The sequence below is a fragment of the Xiphias gladius genome, chromosome 17 (assembly GCF_016859285.1).
Source record: "Xiphias gladius isolate SHS-SW01 ecotype Sanya breed wild chromosome 17, ASM1685928v1, whole genome shotgun sequence".
Classification (NCBI taxonomy): domain Eukaryota; kingdom Metazoa; phylum Chordata; class Actinopteri; order Istiophoriformes; family Xiphiidae; genus Xiphias; species Xiphias gladius.
The window spans coordinates 21528525-21549562 of record NC_053416.1 but is presented as its reverse complement, the minus strand read 5'-3'; the positions used below and the strand labels follow the sequence as shown (position 1 = coordinate 21549562).

General features: G+C 39.7%; 1 protein-coding gene across 4 annotated transcripts in view; it reads right to left on the bottom strand.

The window, feature by feature from the left end:
• Positions 1–543: 543 nt before the first annotated feature.
• The window catches only part of specc1 (sperm antigen with calponin homology and coiled-coil domains 1), a 73527-nt gene continuing 53032 nt past the window's right edge, over positions 544–21038 (bottom strand). For 3 of the 4 annotated variants that reach the window (XM_040149849.1, XM_040149848.1, XM_040149850.1), the window contains 4 exons: positions 18679–18781; positions 7393–7509; positions 5142–5201; positions 544–2139 (listed from right to left, as the gene is read on the bottom strand). In XM_040149849.1, the coding sequence (XP_040005783.1) occupies positions 2050–2139; positions 5142–5201; positions 7393–7509; positions 18679–18781 (370 nt within the window). In that variant the 3' untranslated portion in view covers positions 544–2049. Of the gene's footprint in view, positions 2140–5141; positions 5202–7392; positions 7510–18678; positions 18782–21038 lie in introns of those variants that run through there. The other variant, XM_040149851.1, reaches the window with a different exon arrangement.

The window sequence follows — 21038 nt, the reverse complement described above, 5'->3', positions numbered from 1 at the left end:
CGCAAATGCATGAGGCAAAGTCTGAGCAGAAATTGATGTCTGTATTTGGAAATGGGTGTTAATGGTAAGGAAGGCGCGCCACGTTACTGAAACGATTGGTCATTATTGGATGGTTGTCCCATAACTCTCCACATAATTAAGCTGCATGGCCATAAAGGTTCAGTCCGTTTACCAAAGAGACCCTAGAAAGTTTGCTCTTCACCTATGCAAGCCTTTGTTTGTTCAATGTGTAATTCTCTTAGGACCCTTCTCGTTGTGTTTAGATATTTCCGTGATCTGAAAAGGTGCGCGGTGAAACGAGGGCGACCGCTTCCAAACCAGTGTTCCCACACGCCCAGATGTTTTACAAACCTGGCACAGGGCTTTAACGGGCACAGTGGAAAAGGAGCCCGGCCTCAGCTAGAGCAACGCGGGAATACGTTTAAAACCCACTGAGAAGCTGGTAGGTCCAAACAGTAGATTCACTGAAAAAAAAGAAAAGAAAAGTGCTTCAACTGAACTCCTCAGGGCTGAGGAATAAGAAAAAAGGAAATGACCAAAAAATAAAACTTGACAATCCTTTATTGAGCAATATTCATCCAATAGGCCTCCACATCCACATCCATAAATAGAAAACTGTTTGCATATATGTCCACATTTTCACTTTTCAGGATGCATGTCTTGTAAATAAATAAATAACACTTTTATCTTCCAAAACATAAGGGCATCTGCAAAGGGAGGCTCGTCTAAACCATACCACAGAGAACGTGTCGTGCCTCAGCTCTTACATGTAAAAGTTATCCTCTCCTTCATAGCTTAACATGGCATGTGAAATATAGATATATATCTTGCAAAGCAGCTGCAGTACCATAGTGGTTTTGAGAGTCTTGGTGGAAAACGTGAAGGAACGACACAGGAAGGCGTGGTACAATGGTTTGGTTGAGTTAGTCCCCAATGCTGTAAACACAAACTTAGAGCTCAGTCTGTTTTCATAAAAAAATATTTCTACAAACCTATTCAGCAACTCTCGTAGTGTTAAATCGTTTTAGTGTTGCATCGCAGATGGCAGCTAGGGTATGTCTGATCCCCGTTTCTTTAAGGACAAACCAGGATACACAATTAAAGTGGAAAATATAAAGGCTTCAGTTCAACTCAAACCTGTCAGCTCAAAATACTCTCTGCTCTGCAAAGTACAACTCCAGCTAGTTTACAATTAGAACTCAGTATCAATTCTTTTTAGCAACATTCCAGCCAACAGACCCTAAATTTACTGAAAGCTGGGTTCACACTGGTGACTGCATGTTGATCAGTGAAAGGGGACGTCACACTGCGCACTGAGACACTACGCTAAAACCATGCATAGGTAGGTCTTGTATAAAAGCTGTGTTTTGGCAGAATATTTGGCACAAAGTTCAGACCATGTCCACAGAGCATTTGATTCACAAACAACTCTAATAATAAGAGTTGGCAGTCTAGCATGACATGGGGACTGAGTTCAGAAACAACTGAAAAATAAGATCTGAAAAAAAAAAAAAAATCTTGACATCCAGTTTGTGACAAAGGGTTTTATACATTTTTATCATATTACCAAAAAAAAAAAATCATTCTAGATCAATATCAAGGGATGAAAAAAAATGAACCAGTTCTTAATCATCTCTCTATTGTGCTGTCAACTGCTACAAGGCTTAAATAGTATTTTGAGCCATAATCCGTTTGTCTGCTTTCATTTGTCTTTGAAACCGATGCTCACAGGAAACTTTAAACTTGTAAAATAAACAGGGTAGTGTGTTTCCTGACTGCGCTCTGCATTGCTGAATGTGGGCCTCAGCACTGACTGTCAAGAAATAAGACAGAAAACGGCAAGTTCACGACAGCTAAATTTCTCAAGAACAGAACGGTCCTCTGTCATGTCTCTAGTGTCAAACATTGAGCAGGAGGAGGGTTGAAGCGGCACCGTTTAGTCTGTCTGGAAGGTGGATGTGGTGGTGACAAACGGGACAGAAAAGTGCCGCAGTGCCTCTTCATCATCTTTGATGTCTTCATCGGTCGCCAGGTCCTCTTCCTCTCCAGTCAGGTCTCAAAGTACTTGTAGATCTGAGACACATACTGCATGACGCTTTGCCAGTCCGGCCTGTCGGTCTTCATCAGCTCCTCAATGTCCTAGTTTGGAAGAGAGACAGGGGTGAGTAAGGGCATATAAGGCTTTCTAAACATTTTAAGCTTTACAAACAGCGCCCCCAGCAGGCAATCCATCCATTGAGGGTGTGTCAAAACTGCACCAACAGTGTCTGATTTTTGCTTCTTCATAAAAAAAAAATCATAATTTCTGGTATTTATGTGAATGGTTAATGTATTTTGCAATGTGTGATCATAAAAGTGTATTATTATGAAATCACTCATGATAAAAGCATCTGCCAAATGCCACGAATATGAATGTGAATGTTAGAGGTTTTCAAAATGACAGCACCCCCATTAGCCCGACCAGGTTTTAAACACTGGGATACATATATAACAAGTATGCAACAACATCCGCAGAAGCGTCATCACATTAGAAAGACAGACAGAACACAAAATCATATGATTCATCTTTAACTGAATTACATTAGTTCTCACATCTTCTCAGTTGCTTTTGGCACCACTGTCAAATAAACTGACATTTTGTTTTTCATTTCTAAATTGTTCCGTATTTACATGCTTTTTTCACCCTTGTTCTTTCATTGTTTGTTTTCTGTTTTACATTACTGTTAGGGGGTTTATTCAGTCAGTTTTAGAGTATATATCTGACTTTATTATTACATTTCTGCATTTACGTCTCAATGAGAAATTAAAACATGTCTTCTGTCATAATGACACAGTTCTTTAGACCTTTGACTGTCTTGATTTAAACATGTTATTTTGGTTTTTGACACAAGAGTTCAATGTCTTGAGACAGTGACGGGCTTGCAATTGCTCTTAGTGTTGAGAACTGCAACAGTGTTTCTGAAGAATGTGCTTAAGCCATAGAGAAAAACTGTAATCTACCGTATTAGCAAGCTCCTGGTATTATGAGACTCATCAGCTGTGTGAAACTGCAGTCAGTTCCTTTGCAGCAATGAGTCAGACTAGGGGGGACACTTTCACATGACTCCAGCGTCACAGAATCGTCTGTGAGCTCGGATGTATACAGAACCTTTAGTACAGTCACATCCGTGATGTCTCAGCCTTTTACCGTGAGGAGGATCAACTATTCTGTGGGCTGTGTTTGAGGGCTTTGTTTGTGCAATGGAAAGGGCGCAGAAAACGATGCATTGAAGTTTGTCAGTGGAGAACAGAGAGAGCCAGTTAAGTTTGGTTATGGTAATTTTTTGTTTACAGCATTTTTAAGTCACTGGGATGGGAACAAGTTTGCTGTATCCAATCTTGTAACCACAAGCACGTAATGGATAACTAATAGGACACAAAAATGTGAACTTTGGCCTCACTCAAAAATTTAAGTTAAACTTCCAGTTGGTTCTTCCAGGTTTAGAGCCAATACGCTGTTAGACTTATTTTTATATTTTCAAAGTCTGGACTTTTAGAAAGAATTAGTTAAACCCTCACGTCTGCCACATATTTTGCAGCCACTTCTAGCATGTTTAAAGTGGTTAAAGGTGCCACCAGTATGTATGGCACCAATGAAAGTATGTCTGAGGAAAAGAACTTCATTCTGATTATTCCTCTAAATCCAGTCCCTTTTATCTGTTGTGTATGTGAGGAATTCGCTTGACCTGGAAAGAATTAAACTGTTTAGTGTCCACAATCTTATTGGCAGTGATATGCGTATTTATATGAGAATGAAAATAAACAGTAAAAAAGGTGGAAAGCATAAAAACATAAAGGGCTGTGTGCATTTGTGTGATGAAGATTTGTTTTTATGAACAACAGTTTCTGACATCTATGACCCGAAGGCAGTGAGGGTTTTAAATACGACAAATGAGTCAGGATCTGTGACACTTTCATGACATTCATAGGCATAATACAATGATTTTGTTTCATCTGCAAACATAAATTGATTCTCCTAAAGAATTGTATCTGATTCAAAAAGTGACTTTAAAGGCCCTGAAAACACATTTTCTTAATCAGCTTCTTACTATGAGCGATGGGATCCTACAAGAACACAATACTGTCTACAAAAGTTTGAACAGTTTTGGGTATTTCTTATTTCACATTGGAATTTCTGTTTTTGTCTGTGCTTTTCTCAAGGGCTTGTTGGGGAGGGGCTGATGTCCTGCACTTCCCTGCACAAATCAAGCATTTTAACCAAAATGTGTAACAAGCCACTGTCACTCAAATCTGATCAAACTACACCCACACAGTCCTGCTGACAAAGATTAGCCAAGTTTATGAGAGAGATTTAGGCCTTTATTGAACAATAATTAAGGATGTTACCCCTGCTTCCAGTCTTTATAGCGAAGCCAGGCAAACCATCTCCTGGCTTTAGCTTTATATTTGATGGACAGATATGAGAGCAGCATCCATTTCTCATCCAACTCTCAGCAAGAATATGAATAAATGTTTTTCCCAAAATGTCTAACTAGAAGGCGCAAAAAGTTTAGTCTAGATTTGCTACCATAAGCTTATTGCACTGCATCACAGGGAAAAAAACGGAAAGTGACTTTGTTTATGCCACGGCAAAATATAGAAATCTAAATACTAAAGTGGAGCAGGTGATTGTTACTCCCCCATTTCCAACGAAAGCAGTCGATTTTCTCACAAACCAACTAAGATAATCAAAGTCAAATTATATAGGAATTATGTATTGGGTTGTTTTTGTCTCTTGAAGTAAAGTGCCGTAGATTTTCAGTGCACAGTGTTGGAACACAGGCTCGAGGCAAACCAGAAATAGAGGACTCCGTAACTGATATGATGGAGTTAAGATCAAGACTACCAGGAGGAGAAATGGTCCAATAAAATGGCTGTAAGGCATCTCTTTTCTGAAGCTTTACATCCTTAAAGTTTAGCCAATCAAATGTGTGTTTTCAAATTTGTCTAATCAAATGGTCCCTCTGTGTTATCTGTGTTATCTGTGTGTGTGTGTGTGTGTGTGTGTGTGTGTGTGTGTGTGTGTGTGTGTGTGTGTGTGTGTGTGTGTGTGTGTGTGTGTGTGTTTGTATTTGTGTGAGGTCTGTGGCAGCTCAACTCACCAGGGAGGGGTTGATGCCAATGCTCTCTGCGGCCTGGAAAGCCAGGGTCAGATTCCGGACCTGAAGGAAAACAAGCCATTGGATGTTGAGACAGTGTGAAACTCCCTGCACATCGTCATCCTGCAACGCCACACATGGAGGTTCAAAAAGCAACAGTATGCCTAAAAAACATTTATAAACTCTCACAAACACCCAAGAGACAGTCTAAAATGTCGGTAAGCCTTTGCTTGTTTGTGTGAGCATTTCTGTGTCTTACAACATCCCTTATGTGTATTTGATATGTGTAAAGCTATACTGGACAAAATCTCTCTGTAAAAACAGACCCTGTCTGTCTGAGCCTAATCAACATCCCCATGAATTCAATCCCTGTAGATTTAGCCTCATTCCTTTTATGAAGCTGTGGGGTTTGGTGCAATAACTTCTCCACAGAAATGAAGTGATGAATCACAACTCAAGAGTGAAATACAAACTGTCCTTGTGAGCGAGCACTGTTTATCAGAAACCTGAACTCACCAACATAGTCTCTCTCATCACTATGTCTTTCCGTCATTTTAACAGCTGGAGTAGTGAATTAATAAATGATTAATTCTTAAAAATGACCTCTGTAGCTGTAGACTGTGATAGAAAAAATTGCCACTGTTTCACCTAAAATATAAGTCCACCTACAGCATTGTTTTCTTAAAAACATCTATGATAAACAGCAAAAGAGGTCAGTGATGGGATAATTGGAAGGACAGATTATACTTGGAAGAGGTTGGGTGTTTGGGCCTCAGGGAAAGTCACTCAGCAAGAATTATTAAAGCCAACACGCGTCTATTGAATTATTCAGAGAGATGGGCTGTGCAATGTCTCTGTCATCAGCTTAATGTTACACATTCACACTAACACGCCTGTGCATGCACGACTACATGACTAATCTGTCACGTAGGATGTGTCAGGCCTGGTCAGAGGTGTTTGTCTATTGTTTTAATGTTGCAGCGGGATGGAAGGCCTGTAGCCCCCAGAGAGGAACCATATTATTTACTGTATATACCAACTGCAAGTCCACATTACAGAGCTGTCAAACAAGAAGCTGTAGCTACTGCCCTGTGCTCAGAATCACTTACTGTACAACTATACAATTGCTACGTACAAGATTCATCTTCAGGCTGTCTTTTAATGCTGTATGGACAATTTGCCAGATCTATAAAATGTATACAACTTCATAAAGGAAGTTTGTAATGTGCAGCTTAATGGTGGAAAAAATGACTCCCTGGCAAAATGGCTTCAAAGCATTACAGGGTATTTTATTTTCCACTTGGCAAACATGCATCTTTCAGACCTACATTGTATAAGAAAACCATTTTCAAAGTTAATAGGTTCACATTTTCCACAAACAACCTATTGTGGATTAATGTGCGGTATTTTCCGGAGACACAATTCAGCAAGTCTACATCCAGGAGAGGACAACAAGAGGCTGAACATGAAATCGGTTTGCTCTACTCTTGAATCAGCGAAGATTTTCATATTATACTTTTGAAAAAGAAATTAAAGCAAAATTGAAGAAATAAAAAAATGGAAGCAAACTGAGTTCCGCCAAGCTGCTGTGAACAATTCACCTCACTAAACAAATGCTGCCGCCTCCGCGCAATTCAGGCTCAAGGTCTGAATGATAAATATCATCATGAAGTTAATTTTTGTATAAAGTCAACCTCATACCCGAGAAAGGAATTTCCTCAGCAAGGCATTTATTCAGAAAGTATTTTAGCCTTTATGAGACTCTGTTTCATCTACACTGTGCACTCTGCAGTACATGCGAGCCCTTCTGTACTGGTACAAACTGACACGAAACGACAGAATTCCTCATATATGGATGTATGCATAAGTTGTGTGGGTCACGACCCAGTGATGACTGACTCGAGTTATGCAAGCATGCTAGCACTTGGACAAGGGGGTCAGAGGTAATGTGGAAAGAATAAATTTAAAGGTCTGAGGACAGAGCCTGTGTGCTTGACACATTGCACGTTTGTGCCCTTTCTATAAATACACTGATTTCTGATCAGTTTGGTGTGCTTAGTTTGATTAACTGCTGATGAGGCACTCACCTACCTGTTGAGACTGGATGCTGATGTGAATACTATCAAGTACTATACTTAGTATAGTACTTGTGTGTGTGTGTGTGTGTGTGTGTGTGTGTGTGTGTGTGTGTGTGTGTGTGTGTGTGTGTGTGTGTGTGTGTGTGTGTATTTGTGGTCTTCCTGTAGTTTTCTACCTTATCTTGACTGATGAGTTCCTGGTAAGGGATGTGAGCTGGCAGATATGTGTGCAAGAGGGCACAGAAGGCCAGGCCGTCACTCCAACTGCTGCTGAAGTTGGTCACATCAATATTCTGCAGACAGAGAAAATATGAGGAGGCAAAGGGCAAAGAAAAAAACAACAACACAGAAGTCACAAACAAACCAAAGTCAATATCATACAACAATAATGAGCTGAAAGTGCCCATAATTTGGGTGGGAGAGCTAATAGCATGAACAGGCCATGAAAAAAGCCATTAAGTCATAGAACCACAGGAAACGGTATGGACATTAAAATTTAATGTTTTTATATGCTGTTCTTGGTCTGTCAGAGTCCATTAATGCCTGGTCATGTTTCCTTTGGGGGATGTTAGGAGGTTCTTCTTCTTAGATCCCCTTTAAGCCACCAATGTTCTCTCTGATCTGTTCTCTGGATGACAAACGTGCAATGCGGCACGTCCAGTCTGTTGTGTTTCTGTGTGTATGTGATTCACAGGCCATCGTCATCTCATACACTGTATGCAACATAATCAGGGTCCGATAAGAGAAGAAAGCTTGGAGGAAAGACTTCCTCCAGGCCATTGTTTGGCGTTGCAGGCTCCCCGTTGGATAGATAAGTTATTTCCAGTGTCTTCCTCTTTTATCCCTTAGTATAAAGTGTATACATGTTATGTGTGTGCAGGTATATGGCCATAAACCAAAGTACTGGATGTATAAAAAAACTTGACCTGGTGGTGCTATATAAAAGGTCAAAGGATCACCATAGTGATAACAATTCATCCTCTGGGGATCATGAATGTCTGTAAAAAAGTCATGTCTATCTATCTAATAGTTGTTGAGACATTTCACTAAAAAACAAAAATGTCAATTCATGATGGTGCTAGAGGAACAGTTAGACATGTTCGTAAGACATGCTGTCCAACCACATCGGAAATCAAAAGTGTTTAAAACTGATCCAAATGGCCACAGTTGAAGGAAGAGTGTAAAGCCAGCCATCATAGAGAGGAGTAAGTTGTGATACTGTTTAAATATGGGGATAATGGCGCACATTTTTCAGACAGTCTCTCATAGAAGATATATATGGTGTTGCACTTGGTTTTTCATAAGTGACAGAAATAGTGTCAAGAATGAAAAAAGAGCTAAAAAGAGATGTTCAAAACCTGGGTCCTGTCTCACCTTCGCACTGCTGGTCAATCACCGTGAAAAGTGATTGTGAAGAAAGAAATACAGAAATTGTCGGACACAGACCCCCCTAGTCCAGCATTGAAAAGGTGTGGGGGGAGTGAATTTCTGAAGTCATTCAACTATCCAGCAAGTGCTTCTGAAGGAGCATACTGGCAGTTTCAAGGGACCACCAAAGTCAGTAGGGTTTATCTTCTGGGCACCGTGAATGTCTGTTCAAAATTTCATGGCAGCAGTTGAGATATTTCAGTCTGGACCATAGTGGTAGGCACTCCTATCCCTCCAGCCACTACCATGGCTAAAAATGACATATTACACATTATTAGTGTACTGTTTGCTTAAAATTGCTTCTTCATTAGTGTTCCAGATATTTAGGGGCATACAGCATTTGCTGTGGATGTGTTTGGTATGGGCCCTGCGGGGAATAGAGTTATGTCTGTCCAGATGAGACAAGAAGCCCTGCTGTACTGATATAAAACAACAACAAAGTTAAATGTGTAGCTGTTTAAGACTTGCTAAAAAAGGACCATAAAGATGTTTGTTTTTTTTTTTAAACTGTTTGGGATAAAGGACGTATTTAAATATCGTTAGCTCCAGTGAGATGCTAAAGGCTGGACACGTGGCATTGTGTTTGTTTACTGTTGCTCTAAGCCAGTGGTCTTCAGTTTTCGCCCTGAGGACCACAGCTCTGCTGATTTTCATTCTGTAAATCTAATCAGTGACTGATCCATACATGTGACGCCAGGGGAATGTAATTAACCACCTGATAGAGCAGAAAAACAGCAGAACTCTGGGTCCTGAGGACAAGAATTAAAAATCACAGCCTTAAGTCACTGCAGTAATGAATATCCCCTGAGCTCCAAAGAACTGTTGACAGATTTGTTATTTGTAATTCCCTTTAATCACCTGCCAAAGCAAATGAGTGATTTGTTAAAATGCTGAGTATTATTTGCATTAGAAAATTGTTCCGGTCCAACTTGAGGCATATGGGAAAGTCACAGAGCTTTTCTGGGCACAATGGGATCTTAAGGAGCAGCTATCTCATCTGAAGCCAAACACAAGTGAGGGGCAAAGCTAAAGCGTTAGTACAATAGGAGACCTTGAAGTACGGTCTTCTGTAAATTACACTGAGGCAATCTAATTTTCATCCATAGTCTTTGATGGTATAACAGAGACTGAAAGTGAGGTTGTTGAATGTACGAGTGTCCTCTCCATCAGTCATTGCCTGTCTATTATGTCTGGAGGGTAGACCTGTGCAGTCATGTCAGCCCACATTCCTCTCATAACTCCCCCCTTCTCTCTCTTAGCTGGCTCAGCAGCACCACTAGTAGCACTGTGTGTCTGTGATGTATGTACACACCCACACCCACACCCACACACACACACGCACGCACACACGCACGCACACACACACACACACACACACACACACACACACACACACACACACACACACACACACACACACACACACACACACACACACACAACACACAACACACAGAGGGAATGATAGGGGGTTAGTCAGACCAAAGAGAGTTTGAGACCAAGACACGTAATGACAAATAAGCTGATAAGAGAGGTTGTAGAGGGCATTTTGTGTATGTGTGTGAACATGTGTGTCTGTATGGGTGTTGGGGTGGTCTGAAAAGAGCAAATGTCCTAATCCAGGCAAGGGATTGAGGTATGTTCGAGTTTAGGGTGGGAGTGGGAGAGGAAGGGGGTTGGGTTGTGGAGTTCGTTCAGGGCAGAAAGCGAGGGAGAAGCATGAATGCTAAAACAGCAGTGGACAACAACAGCTCTCTGGGAGCCGGCTCAGAAAAGCAAACACAGCATCAAGCGACAGGAAGCGTCTCGCTCGGCACAAAAGGCAGAGCCGTCGCTTTTTAGGGCTCAGAGAAAGAGAGTATGAGAGAGAAGCAGGGGATTGTACAAAGAGGACTGGACAGAGAAAAAAAAAAGGGAAAAGTTGATCTGTGTATAGTTGCTTTGTTCTGAGTCCAAGTGAAAAGCAGATCAGATCTTTGATAGCATCAGTAGTTAAATTATGATTGAAAATGAAGCAGGAAATTTTCATCAGGTATCAAAATGCAGACACAGTCATGTCACACATACTATACAATTGTGCTACAGCACTGTTTTCCAGCCTTTTAATGGTGCAAGTTTTAAAACATGACCCATCTTATTTTGAAAAATCTTGCCAATGATACGAAAAAGCTGGTAGCAAAATGTTTACAGCTACTCTAGGAATTGCTCCAAGAGGAAAAGTGGTGGAAAATTGGTCTATTTTTGTAGATTCAAACTAATATTTTCACTTTTTACATTGTTCATAACAGAAAACGGGACTAGGTCTGCAACTAATGATTATTTCTCACTATGGAGTGAGAAAAGAGTGAAAAATGTCCATAACAATTTCCCAGACCCCAAGTTGTTGTCTTCAAATATTTTGTTTTGTCTGACAAACAGTCCAAAATCCCAAGACATAAAACAGAGAAAAGTAGAAAATCATCACAGTGGAGAAGCTGAAAACAGCTAAAAGTAAACATTTTTAATTGAAAAAAAAAAAAAAAAAACAGACTTAAACGATAAGCTGATTATTAAAATGGTTTATTGTTTTTCTGTAGATCAACTAAACGATTTATTGACTCATCATTTAAGCCCTACATGTGACTGCAGCTGCAGACGACATTAAAGGCCAAGGACATTTCGTATCCAGCCTGGACAACATATCCTCTCAGCTGTAAACCATTTTAGAAATGGAATTCGCAGACGGGCTGGACACGAGCCAGGCATTTTACACTACACAGACAGCAGCCTAACACTGTGTGCATCAATAGAAGGTGTGTGTGTGTGTGCTCTCTGTTGCCACATTTAAATGCTGCTGGACTGATGGCAAGTCAGAAGCAGGGATTACAGCCCCTCTGCTGTTATGCTTTCATGACACTTGACACCCAGATGTAAATGTGCCATTATTGCAATATTGAGCTCTTACTCACAGATCAAGAATGTAAAAACACCAAGCCACGATGCAACATGCGGCAAGCAGCTAGGGTTGGAGGATAACTGTAACACACACAGACATGTACACACAGTGCTAAAAAGCTATCAGTCTAAATGGTGAAAGCAGGCGACGTCAAGCCTGAGAGAGTCATGTGACTGATGAACTTGTTGGTATATTTCTTGTCACAGAATCTCTCTTCCTCACCTCACCTGAATGAATGTGGCAACAAGGAGACAAACAACCAGGAATGGCATGAAAGGAGGAGAGCAAACAAGAACAGAGGAGGGGAAGACAACAAAAATTAGAAAAGAAAGTTAGAAATGGAGAGACAAAGACCAGAGGGGGAAAGAGGAGGAAAGAGGAGAGAGGGTGAGAACTCCCTAATGGACCTTGCAATGAGTCATAGTCATGAGCACTGACAGGCTGAGAGCCAAGGCAGGTGGGACCATGGAGATATAGACAGAACAACAGGAAGAGTCACACAGCTGGAGGAGGTGGCGAGTGCTGCTCTCCATGGATTCAGCCTATCTCTACATACGATTAAATGGACTCAATTCTTTATCTACAGGATAAAGGTTGAGGAGGGCGAAACAGGTCAAAGAGGGTACAAGAGCACACAGATCAACTGTGCTGATGCTTTATGATAGATCTGCTTTTGTTTAAAAATGTTCACCTCTCTGAGAGATAGCCTGTATGAATAATAAGATTCTGAATATATAAAAGAGATTTAGATTATTATAGAATTTTATTTCCTTGATGCACTGTGAGATCTAATAAAATGTTGTCCAATATGAACTACAATGCACTTCAAAGTTGTGGTGGACAACTACTTGGAAAAAAACAATTCTCAAAACACTTATACTGTAGCACAGTTTTAGTTGTTTGTTAAAGGGCACATATTCCTCAATTTTGGATAATATCTAGCTCTTGCTCCTTAATGGTTTGAGTGACCTTTTTGTAAGTCACAAAAGCATCTGCCAAATGAGTGTTATGTAATGTAAGGAGGCAGTTATTCTTCTAAATTGCCCATCTGTATGGCTCAACAGGTATGGCAAAATAATGTCACTTACTATTTAAAATATTCTTTACACTCAAAACAGCACATCTCTGATTTAAAAAATACCCATAGCTGCACCAATGATTTAATTTCTATAATATGCCTCTCTAATTTTATGACTTTATCTCTTTGATCACCAGTGTAGTGTGTTTAAAAGTGGCTTTTCTCTAAATAATGTTAAAAAAAAGAAGGGAAGTTGTATTTCTTAATTCTTCCTTTATGCACGTAGGGTAACTCTAGTCCTTTTGCTGAGCTAGCCCAACACATCCTGGAATTTTTACTGTACAGGATATCAATCTTCTAATCTGATTCAAAGCAAAATTGCAAATAGGCATATTTCTCAAAATGTCACAGTGTTCCTTTAATTAGACAGCACAGCATTTCCTCCCATTGTTACTACTGAGAATATTTAGCTGTACCTCTCAGTCAAGCCAAGTGAATTTATTAACCACTTAGCACAACCACTTACCATATGTCAAGGGTTGTTCAATATGGTTTTTTTTAATGCACATAAGCCTAGACAGCCTCAAGGCTTTTTGTTCTCAAATTCTAACACTTTTGACCTGTAAATCATGATCAGCACGTTTTTAAAAAAAATATTCCAGTCATTTTCACCCGCAGCGAGAACTCTACTATGATTAATTGTAATATGTTATTTTACACTAATGATCTTACTTACAGTACTATCAATGATAATACTACATTATTATAACTTACAGTAATGGCTACTCCAACTTTCTTCCCCTCCTCGATATCTGACCTCCATTCCACACTCTCCTGGGGGTCCATTCCTGTCTCTTCAATGGCTGTGTGTGTGTGTGTGTGTGTGTGTGTGTGTGTGTGAGAGAGAGTTTCCCAGACAAGGCCGGATGAGCTGTACTCTGTCAGGTCCAGCTGAGCCTAATGTTCAGAGCCTTTGCTCATTGTTCCCATCTTGAACAAACAGCACATTTATTTTTGTTTGGCTCCTTTGGTTAATTGAGAAAAAAAAAGGTTTAAAAAGTGTCCGGAGCTGTCCTAAATTAAGACATCAAAGAGGCTGATAAATATACAGTAGGAGGCTAGAGTGTTTTCCAACACACCAGACATTCAAGAAAGCCTTTGCTCATTGAGCATGGCGGCAAAAAAATGAACACTTTTGGAAAACTGGAAACACAGCACGTAGAAATTTAGCTTGAACACATCAACACAACAGATGTGTTCAAATTTTGCAATTAAGGTAGAAGGATTCATAGCGTACGTCAAAAGTTTTGACACAAAATTATGAGGTGTTGCAACTGAAAACTTAAAAATTAGACATGAAAATGGTCCAGCTGGCTTTGTGATCGAATTAATTGTAGTCTGGTTGCTGCCCAATCACAACGTCCATTCAAGCAATTTAAAGACTTTGAGATGGAGAGCAGAAAAAAGTTACACACACACAGAAAACACAAAACAGACAGTTTTTGACCGAGTGTGGCCCATACAGCAACATGCTCCTTAGAGTCAGATCTTTCACACTGCCTTGAAAACCAATGTAACAGAAGTTGTATAAAAGCCGTCTTGTGCTTCAAGACTGTGTCCAGTCAGGCACTGACATGCACAGGATCCCATGTGAATACTCATTTCCAGTGAGAGGCACCTTCAGTCTCTCCCACAGGGCAAAGTCAATCAGAGCCATCTTAAGGTCGTCACTGATCGATCTGTGCTTCCCAGAATCTGACATTTGAGGTGTGACAGAGCCTGTTTGGTCTCACATCTCATCCTCCACTGAGGGTTTAACACAGCTCAGGTATTCAGCTGCTCTAAGGACCTGTGCATGGTGGGTAAACACACCCTGTCACATACCACATTTTCCCTCGGGGGTTTAAGGGCTCTTCTCCATGGTGACAGCAGAGCACTCCCACTCTTGTGTGTGTGTTTACATCCATATCATTTGCCATGTTTTCCCTCCTCCTTCTGTAGCTTTGTCAGCTGTCACAGTCTGTCCAGAGACAAGATCCATATAGCAGACACGTTCACACCAACGCATACATACATTGACACAAACAAACAAACACAGACGCACGCACACACGTGTGCATGCGTGCGGCTTGTCTGGATGCATGATTTAACGCACGTAGGACACTAACTCTTTTCAATATCACCTTTATGCATTAAAAAACAGAAATGCATGAATTTGCAGAACCATGTCACCTCATATAAAAGAGTAATTAAGGTGAGATGAAGCTTAATTCAGGGTTTTGTAGCAGATCATACATCTAATTTCATTCTCTGCTTTTGATGATCACAAGCACTTCTCTCTCTCTTGTTCCTTTATTGATCACAGTAAACAGGCTAAGTGCAACATCAGGCTTTGAGTCCAGCTATAATCACACAGATTTACTGTGCTCTCTGTAGCTATTTGCACCTAAACATCAAATAATCTCCTGACATGCCCACAATAGCCCCTGCTTTCTTTTTCACTTTAATTAGGCTGCTGTTTGACCAAAAGGTCCGACAACAATAGGACTGTAATAACAACTGGCACGGGCCTGACCCTCCCATCGGCTTTGTTCTCACCTCACACAGCAGCTTTTCTGGCTCCGTGCTGGCAGATGAGCATGATATAAGAACTTGTTTCCCGACTCCACCGTTTATAAATGAGAGAGAGGATGGAAAGTGAATAGTGATGGTCAAAGCTGCCTCTTCAAAGTGACCATTAATTATGTAGACTGAAGAGGCCAACATAAATTACGGCAGCGTGACTCTATACTAAAGAGCCAATGAGTGTTGAGTTCTTATCTCTTTGACCTTAGTCCAGAGCAGAGAAGAGGGGGGGCGCAAAGTGAATGTACATGTATTGATAAAACTAAACCTCACTAACCTTTATCAGAGCAGAACACAAGCATGTCCCTGTGCCTTGCTGTCCCAGAGCTACAAATTGTATGACACATCAGTCAGTGTCTGTGGACGTTTGGCCTGTCCTCACTGGTTTCCGTTTGGACGGAGGCCTGACCTTCCACTGGACATATGAGGCTCAACATGTCCTCTTTTCCCTTTTTCCCTTGGATTACCACAAGACTCAAGAGGGGCCCTTGGTCACATATTTTCTAGTTCAGGGAACTTCATTGACAGTAACTGATGTGGAAACTATACGTCACACACACACACATACAAACATACAGTAACTGTACATGAATCCTTGGAAATCCTTGGGTATTTACTGGAAGAAGGAGAAAGCACAAGGGTCAAATAATAGCTGTTGTCAAAAATCTCTGCCGAGAAACCCAACTTAAACGCGAAATGTACAAAATATTCATTCTGAATCTAAATTGGATGACCTTTGTCTCAATCTACATCTCAGATGTAGATGACAAATCTTTAACTCGTTTACTTCTCTTTTCTGCTTGTTGCACATGTATAATTGTATAGTGTACCTCACATTTTGTACAGTATATTCAGTGTAATATATAATGTTGAGCAGTTCCTTGATAACTTGGTCTAATGGACAGATACAAAAACATTTTTGTCTTTATTCCCTTTAGATAAACAAAACATTTTGAACGGATTTGTGAAAACTGCCAGTTTACTGGAAACAGATATCATCTGATATGCAAACAGATATGCCTCGTGATCAAATGCCCTTAAGGTAGTACATTGTAGGGCAGTCGCAGATGTTCTAAAAATAGACTTTTTTAAGGTTAACTGCCCAATAGTGTGTAAATGAATCCATTTAGTGGTCAGGCACATGGCACACATGGAGAAAATGAACAAAGGATCACAGCTCAAATCAAGAACAGTTACTGCAGGAGGGGACTGATTATGCCACAGACTGAAACACTCCTAGTAGCCAAATCTTCTTACTGCATTCCTGATACTTGCAAAAAATCTCACTGTGTTACTAAGCCCTTTGTGATTGGGGATCATAGGTTCCATAGTTAAATCCACACCAATGGGAATACGGTTCTACTAAAGGTTTTGTGTTGCTGGACCCCACTGTCCTGAACTGAACTGGGATTTGCAATTCCGTTTGGGTTTTAAGTTTAAGCAGTGGTGAAAAGTAATTTTACACAAGTACGATACTCAGGTAACGTTTTGAGCTACTTATACTTAGCTCGAGTATTTTCATTTTACGATAATTTATACTTCTACTCCACTAGATATTTCAGAGGGAAATACTTTTTACTTTGGACAGCTATAGTTATTAGTTACTTTACAGAGTAAGATTTTATATACAAAATATATGATTTGTAGATTGTAACTATATCCAACAGGACATTAAGTAGTTAGAATTACTTCCACTTTGATCAGGTGGAACATTAAAATATTCATTACACATTAATGCACAGCCCTAAAATATGTAATAATATAACACTTAGAAAGGGTGATTCTGCAGACTGGATACTTTTACTTTGATACACTAATTACAACTTGCTCATAGTATTTCTGTAGTTTTACTTAAGCAAAATTCTGAATGCAGAACTATTACTTCTAACAGAGTATTTTTACAATGTAGTATTACTACCACCAATGAATTCAAGACTTTTAGCTGGTGCTGAAACCCAGGACATCTTAGATGGTAGGGAGGGGGTAGGGTATTCTGATGAGGGTAAACTTCGTGAAGTCATCAGACTAGCTGACTTGTTTAGCCTTTTAATCCCTTTTAAAACTTGTTTTCATAAACCTGAATTTGTATAAGGTATACTGGAAATATTTGTGCTGAACCTGTTTGTTTTTTTTTGAATGACCCCTCATTACTTTACAGTTCATTAGAACTCTCAAAGTTTTATCAAATCTTTCTTCTTCTTGTATCTATAATTCTAATTACGTTTCATCGTTAGCAACTTTCTCAAGTGTCATTTGTTAGTTTCCTCTGTGGCACTTTGTCTTAAAAAGTTCCTAACTTTTTTACACAAGCCCCCAGCTGGTGGTGGATTTTGGCTGATATTGGTACTACACCAGTGACCTTCCAGTACAAACCAGTGTATTTAGACACACTCCTGCTGCCCAAAGACCAATGTTAATACAATCTAAACGGGTCCAACAGATCATCAGACAGATCATCAGACTGTCTGTTGGGCAGCAGCAATTTTATCTCATCTGGTCAGATGTTTCCATCACAGAGGATCTGCTGTGTGTGTTTTACCAACACACATGCCATGTGACCATCAAACAACCAACCTCAGATGAAGGGAGGGTGACTCAAAGCACTGAGTGCACTGAGCAGCACTGCACCTGAGAAATAAGAACTACTGATCTGAAAGCTCATCCAATTATTCAAACCATTTATCACTGAGCTTAAACAGGACAGAGTTAGTTATGTTTATAATTTAATTAATTTTCTATCAGAACGCTGAGAGAAACGACTCCTCTTCCTCCTAAACTAGAGTTTGCAGGCTGGGACCAGTCTGCCTGCTGTTAAGAGTTTTAGCATTAGCTAACCGGCATGCTGGCACATAAACACGATGATTACATAGGCAAATCTCTAATCCCACTGGACTTAATGGGCTCCTTAAACTGGATATGAGGGGAGCAGCTAAGCCAGGTGATTGTCAGCATTTGGCTCTATGGACACAGGGAACACAGATGGGAACACAGCATAAAAACAATGCATAAATAACATGACATGTTTATGCATGGACATGCATAAAGACAAGGCAGGCTATATAAAAACACATGTATAAATCCAGTGGGTCTGTAACACTGAATGCTTTCCTTCATTGTTTCCATTACATCTGTGCCACAGTGACTTCATATCCCCAGTGAGATGACAGGTGGGTCATGGTGTGTCTGCAAACACAGTAATGTGCCACTACAGTCTAACACCTCAGTGGTGGCTGAAAAAAAACGAAATAACTACCGACCCTGAGGGCATAGACAGACCAATACTGTATCTGTGCAATATAAAGGGGGGGGGGGGTATCATCTCACTTTTAAATGAGAACCTGAAGAGTGTGAGACTAAAATAAAACTGACAGACAAAGATGCAGAGAAAAACAGGGTTTGAAAGCAAATTGGAGCCTGCCTTGTATTTGAAAGAGGTCTCTGGCCTGTGATCCCTACCGGATAGCCTTCTGTTTTCTTCTGGCACCACTTCAGTAGAGCGTTTCTCTTAGATCCTCCATACTCCCGCGCCAGTGCAGCCAAGGGGTCCTTTCTTTCCACACTGTCACCAGGGAAGCGCAAACCGCAGTCACAGAGAGAGAGACGGACAGTTACAGCATGTCATGTAGAGTATGAGGACTGTAGTGTTTGATTAAGTTTTAAAACTCTTATTATCTTCACATCTAGATACAAACTTCAAAGCACATGGACATAGAGTAAGCTTCAAAATACCACATTTATTAAAGTTCTGTTTGTCTTACAGTATAATACTGTGATCAGTAAAGTAAGCTTTTTTCCATATGAAAATCATCTGTAGGAAATAATTTCACCATGTTTAAAACTAGTTCACTAGTGGCCCTGATGTAAAAGCACAAGATTCTTTCCCAATTTCTCAAATGTGTGAACCTAAAAATGTACTTCTGTTTTGTATATATATATTTTTTTTTTTAGTTCAAGAAAGTTAAAAAGGGTAACCAGTCCTGTTTACATTCCTGAGGGAAAAAAGCTGAAACATAAACAACACTATAAACAAATTATGATAATGAGACCATTAAGTCAATTAATTAAAGGTCAAATATTTCACAGGATCATAGCTAAAACACACTTGTCTTCAAATAACATATACAATATGTAGACTTTATATTTACTCTATAGTTTAAAACCTATAGTGTAGATTTAGAGACGTGATGGCAAAAAGAGAATTGCCACCAGGATGATACTGTAAAACAGCCTACATGGCGTGTACCATGATGGAGAAAATGAAAATACATTCTAGCAATAAAGATTTAAATGGACCAATTTGTACAATTCTTTGATACTTCTTTACTTTCTTAGTTTATCTAATTCCCCAAATCCCAGAATTCCTTGATTTGTGTAAAGCTGCCTATATACAGCTCAGATTGTTAGATGTAGAGTGTTAAATGCAAGTGTAAGATGTAAAGCTTTACCTGTTTTTTTTTTTTTTTGCCTCCTTTCTACCTTCACGGGCTTGTGTTCAAATGTTTACATACAGTATACTGCCTGCACTATTATAAGACACAAGACACTGCTCCCTGGGGTTTGTGCTGGAGCTGAGGCCATGGGAAGACAACGAGACACGGTCATTGCTCTGAGCATGGTAAACATTTCACACGTCACTGTGGCTGTGCTGTTAAATTCATGATATCTCTGTTTCAGGCACCGTAAGGCCAGAAGCAGCTAGACCCTGTCCAAACAACTATTGCCGAGGCCCTCATACGGCAGCTTTGTCATAACCATAAAACCATACCAAACACAGTAACAGACTGCTGCTGATCTGCTGTTTGAGAGAGAAGGTCTGCATGAATGTCTGCAATATAGTCACATGCATTTACATTAATAATGTACAAATATGTTAAATATGCAAGAGCATTTAGATAGACAGATAGATGCTGAAAAAAAAAATATGTGTGGCTGTGTGTGTGATCTTTTAACTTTTATTAACAATTAATTTATTGCTTGTGGTTGCACTTATAATACTGTAAATACAGATGGTGAAGAGCAGAAAGCTTAATAATGCCATGATACTAGAGGAGTTGTGGCTGGACAGACAGGTTTTTGAGTTTCAAGATCACTAACAGTTGTGTTAATGTCAACAGTATGATGGTTGAAGCTGAGGGTGCTGTTCAGTGTGATGCCTAAGTATCTGACTGTGTCTGACATAGTCTCACTGTGACAACACATACATGTAAACCTGAACACTGACACCACTACCGAAAATGTAACTTGTTACAGTTGCAGTTGTGCATGAGTCTAACTAACTCGATCCTTTTTGAGTTTCCTGTAGTCTTTACAGGAAATTAAGTCAGAAGATGAAAGCATGTTTGTTTAAAATTTGTTTTTCTTCCTTTTCTGATAAGCAAACACTCCATCTACAAGGTTAAAGTCTTCTGGGTCACATTCACACTCTTGGCAACAAAAGTTGTGCAACTCCAAAGTCTCTCAGCTGGGACTTACATACTTAAAACTGAATTTCAGCACAATATATTGTTACTTAAATAGGATGACAAGAATAGTGACTAACAGTTACATTAAAACCAAATCCTTTTATCAATTATCTCAAGAGCAAACTTCTATTTCACAAAAATGCAAAACTGAAAGTTTTTATTGTAAATCAGTATTCCACTGCAAAAAGCTCCATCTCAATCAATTTACCATATTCTGAATTATTTTAAAACAAATGTATTTTGTGCTAAGATTTTTTTAACATTTCAGAACAAAAGTTTTGCTGTTTTCAAAGTAAGGGGGGAGGGTGAGAATATCTCAAGTTTCAAGGAAAATTGCACAGCTAAACAAGTGGA